Source organism: Juglans regia, chromosome 11 (assembly GCF_001411555.2).
Source record: "Juglans regia cultivar Chandler chromosome 11, Walnut 2.0, whole genome shotgun sequence".
Taxonomy (NCBI): Eukaryota; Viridiplantae; Streptophyta; class Magnoliopsida; order Fagales; family Juglandaceae; genus Juglans; species Juglans regia.
The window spans coordinates 5,560,589-5,563,909 of NC_049911.1; the positions used below are offsets into that span (position 1 = coordinate 5,560,589).

At 42.9% G+C, this 3,321-nt stretch overlaps 1 protein-coding gene across 1 annotated transcript; it reads right to left on the reverse strand.

Annotated features, from left to right (window-relative positions):
* Nucleotides 1–967: 967 nt before the first annotated feature.
* On the reverse strand, nucleotides 968–2,600 carry LOC118349872. Its single transcript, XM_035695800.1, has 3 exons — nucleotides 1,932–2,600; nucleotides 1,116–1,604; nucleotides 968–1,030 (listed from the first exon to the last, which is right to left on the reverse strand). Exons 1-3 carry the CDS (start codon nucleotides 2,598–2,600, stop codon nucleotides 968–970), a joined length of 1,221 nt encoding a protein of 406 aa, XP_035551693.1.
* Nucleotides 2,601–3,321: the final 721 nt, after the last annotated feature.

Consider the following 3,321-nt stretch of genomic DNA (forward strand, 5'->3'; position numbering starts at 1 on the left):
AGCGGACACATCAAGTGTATGCGAGGTTCGATGTTCCTGGATCTATATATTTAAAAAAGCAAATTTCACAACGTTTATTTTCGATTAGATCCAAATCATATAAAATGAAAGCTATAGCAGCACATCTTACATAGGAATGGATAAGAACTTACACGTTGCTTAAACCAAGTTGGGAACTCAGTTTGGTGCGTGCGCTCGATGCAATCTGGGTGTTGCACCTTACATTTATCGTAGTGTTCCCTGCATTTGTTGCATCGAGGCGAAGCAACATATTGAAGTTAGATGGTACTGGGTTCATAGGCTCAAATTGTATAGAATGAAAGAGGATTTTTAAGTAGACTCGTTAATGCTTACTCTTTATAAGGTCCAATCTCCGAACAATTATTGAGCACGTACCAGATGGCTGCCCTAAATAGTTTATCTTCTAATTGCACGTTCGAAGGCATACCCAAGGGACGAACTTTCTGGTTGAAAATTTTGAACCCATCTAACGTGCCCTCTTCGTCAGCATCAATGTTGCGGTCCGATCGACTAAACCTCGTCTCAATATCTTTGAGATACATGGAGCAGAATGTCAAGCATTCGGTGTGAATGTAAGCCTCGGCTATTGAACCTTCTGGGCGGGCTTTATTCTTAACATACCGCTTGAATTTGCCGAGATACCTCTCAAATGGGTACATCCACCTATATTGTACTGGACCCCCAAGTCTGGCCTCACAGGGTAAATGGACAGCTAGGTGGACCATAACATCGAAAAATGAAGGAGGGAATATCATCTCCAGTTTGCATAGAATGGTGACAACATCAGTTTGGAGTTGGGCCAGGCGGTTGACATCGAGTGTTCGAGCGCACAACTGTTTGAAGAAAGTACCAAGTTCAGTCAAAGCCAAGCCAATGTCACTTCTTAAATACCCCCCAGCAGCAATAGGGAGTAGTCTTTGAAGGAAAACGTGACAGTCATGGCTTTTCAACCCTGAGATTTTGCAGTCACGTCGAGATACACAGTTCGAGATATTGGAAGCGAACCCATCTGGAAATTTGATATCAGACAACCACTCACAAAATTTATTCCTTTGCTCGACGTTTAATGTGTACTGTGCATGTGGCATTGTTACACGATCACCATGCCATATCAAGTGTAATTCTTTTCTATAGCCCAAAAGCTCTAAGTCACGCCTTGAATTGATGTTATCCTTACTTTTCCCTGGACTGTTCATTAAAGTGAATAAGATGTTGTCGGCAATATTCTTCTCAATATGCATAACATCTAAATTATGCCGAAGTCGCATTGTTGACCAATAAGGTAACACGAAGAATATGCTACACTTTGTCCAGTTCAGCTCTTCAGCAGTGCGTTTTTTCTTCCTATGAGATTTGCCAAACTCAACATCCCCAATCATCTGCAATTGATTTTGAATCTCTTCAGGACCAAATTCCCTTGGTGGCCTGCGATGATCTTCTCTACCGTTGAACAACCATTTCCTCCTTCTCCATATGTGATCTGGGGGTAAGAAACGACGATGTCCCATGTAACAATGTTTTCGGCCATATTTCAACCAATTAGAGTCTGTGTCTGCATTGCAAGACGGACAAGCCAATTTTACCTTTGTTGACCAGCCAGACAGATTCCCGTAGGCAGGAAAATCGTTGATTGTCCACAATAAGGCAGCATGCAACATAAACGTCTCCTTAGTTGAGGCATCATATGTAGGCACCCCATCTTCCCAAAATTCAAGCAGTTCATCGATCAACGGCTGCAAGTATACATCAATCTCATTCCCTGGTGACCTTGGGCCAGGAATAATCAGAGATGTTATGAAGAATTGGTCTTTCATGCATGACCACGGCGGCAAGTTATAGGGGACAAGGATCACTGGCCAAATGCTATGAGGTTTAGCCAAGTTGTTGAATGGTGTGAAGCCATCACTTGCCAGCCCGAGCCTAACATTGCGAGGATCTGAAGCGAACCAGCCATGATCTTCATCAAATTTCTTCCAGCACTCAGAGTCGGCCGGATGTCTCATACAAGTATCTTCTTCCGTCTGTTGCTCTTTGTGCCATCGCATATCACCTGCTATCTTTGCAGACATGAAGAGACGCTGCAATCTCGGTTTCAAAAGAAAGTGACGCAACACTTTTTGAGGTACCGCGGCAAGTCCGTGTGTATTTGGTATCCACCTCGAAGCCTTACATACAGGGCATTCATTAAGAGCTGTATTTTCCTTCCAAAATAAGATGCAGTCGTTGGGGCACGCATGGATTTTGTGGTATTTGAAGCCCAAACCTCGCTCCAACGACCTTGACTCCTCATATGATTGTGGCAATAGGGCATCAGGAAAGGCAGACCTCAACAAATCAAGTAGCATGTCAAATGACTTAATTGACCACCCACCGATTGATTTGATGTGTAACAACTTGACGACGAATGACAGTTTTGAAAATTTTGTACACCCATCAAATAACGGACGTCGGGCATCATCTAGTAGTTGCTCGAAAGATGGTGAATCTACCGTCTCTCGTGGCCTGTTTGCCGCAGGAGTGCTATCTTGGGGCGCATCATTGAAGGTGCCTGCCCGGATGTCATCCAACATATCCTGCATGTCATCTATGTAATCGTCTTCTTGGTTGATATCATCATCAATATCTTCATCACTCAAGTTCCATGTTGTTTCCTCCTCCCCATGAAATATCCACTGCGTGTAGTTTGGGTTGATCCCTTTCATAAACAAATGAGTTTCCACCTCAAATATAGGCAGCCACAGATTGTTAAGGCATGCACGACATGGACACCGGATGCGATCCCTTCCACTTGCATGGTTTCGTGCTTGTGCGAGGAAATATTTAACGCCTTCGGCGTATGCAGATGATACAAGCCTATCGGGATCATTCATCCAACTTTTGTCCATCTGAAGCACGATATGGGAGGGGAACTAAAGTTAGTTAAGCATGGCAACCTCTACAACTAAGTTCGCTGAGAAACTCACCATAGTGCGCATTCACGTTTAGAAGAATGAATAAGAAGTTGTTTGAAGAAGAGAATTGGAGGCACCTAGCTCACTCCATAAAAAGCATAGTAGAAGGTGGTTGAGACACTAGTCTTTTAGAGCGTGGCACTAATGGGAGTAACCATCACGTGGAATTCAGGAAACTCATCATGTCAGACTGTGAAGGATGTTATAGAGGTTGCCAGCTTATTTAAAGAGCATATATATGTGGCACTGTTTTGGTATTGCATACCAAAGGTTAGTGTAATATAGTTTATTTAAAGAGCATATGTACTTGGGCAATGCCTATTTACTTGTATTATTAAAAAAAATTTAC

What these genes read in the sequence shown, in the direction of transcription:
- LOC118349872 (XM_035695800.1), bottom strand. Translation starts at nt 2,600, where the DNA reads ATGCAGGATATGTTGGATGACATCCGGGCAGGCACCTTCAATGATGCG. An exon ending in GCAATGTTAGGCTCGGGCTG is followed by an intron (nt 1,605 to 1,931) that starts GCAAGTGATGGC and finishes TGGTCAACAAAG; the next exon opens with GTAAAATTGGCTTGTCCGTC. An exon ending in TGATATGGCATGGTGATCGT is followed by an intron (nt 1,031 to 1,115) that starts GTAACAATGCCA and finishes TCAAATTTCCAG; the next exon opens with ATGGGTTCGCTTCCAATATC.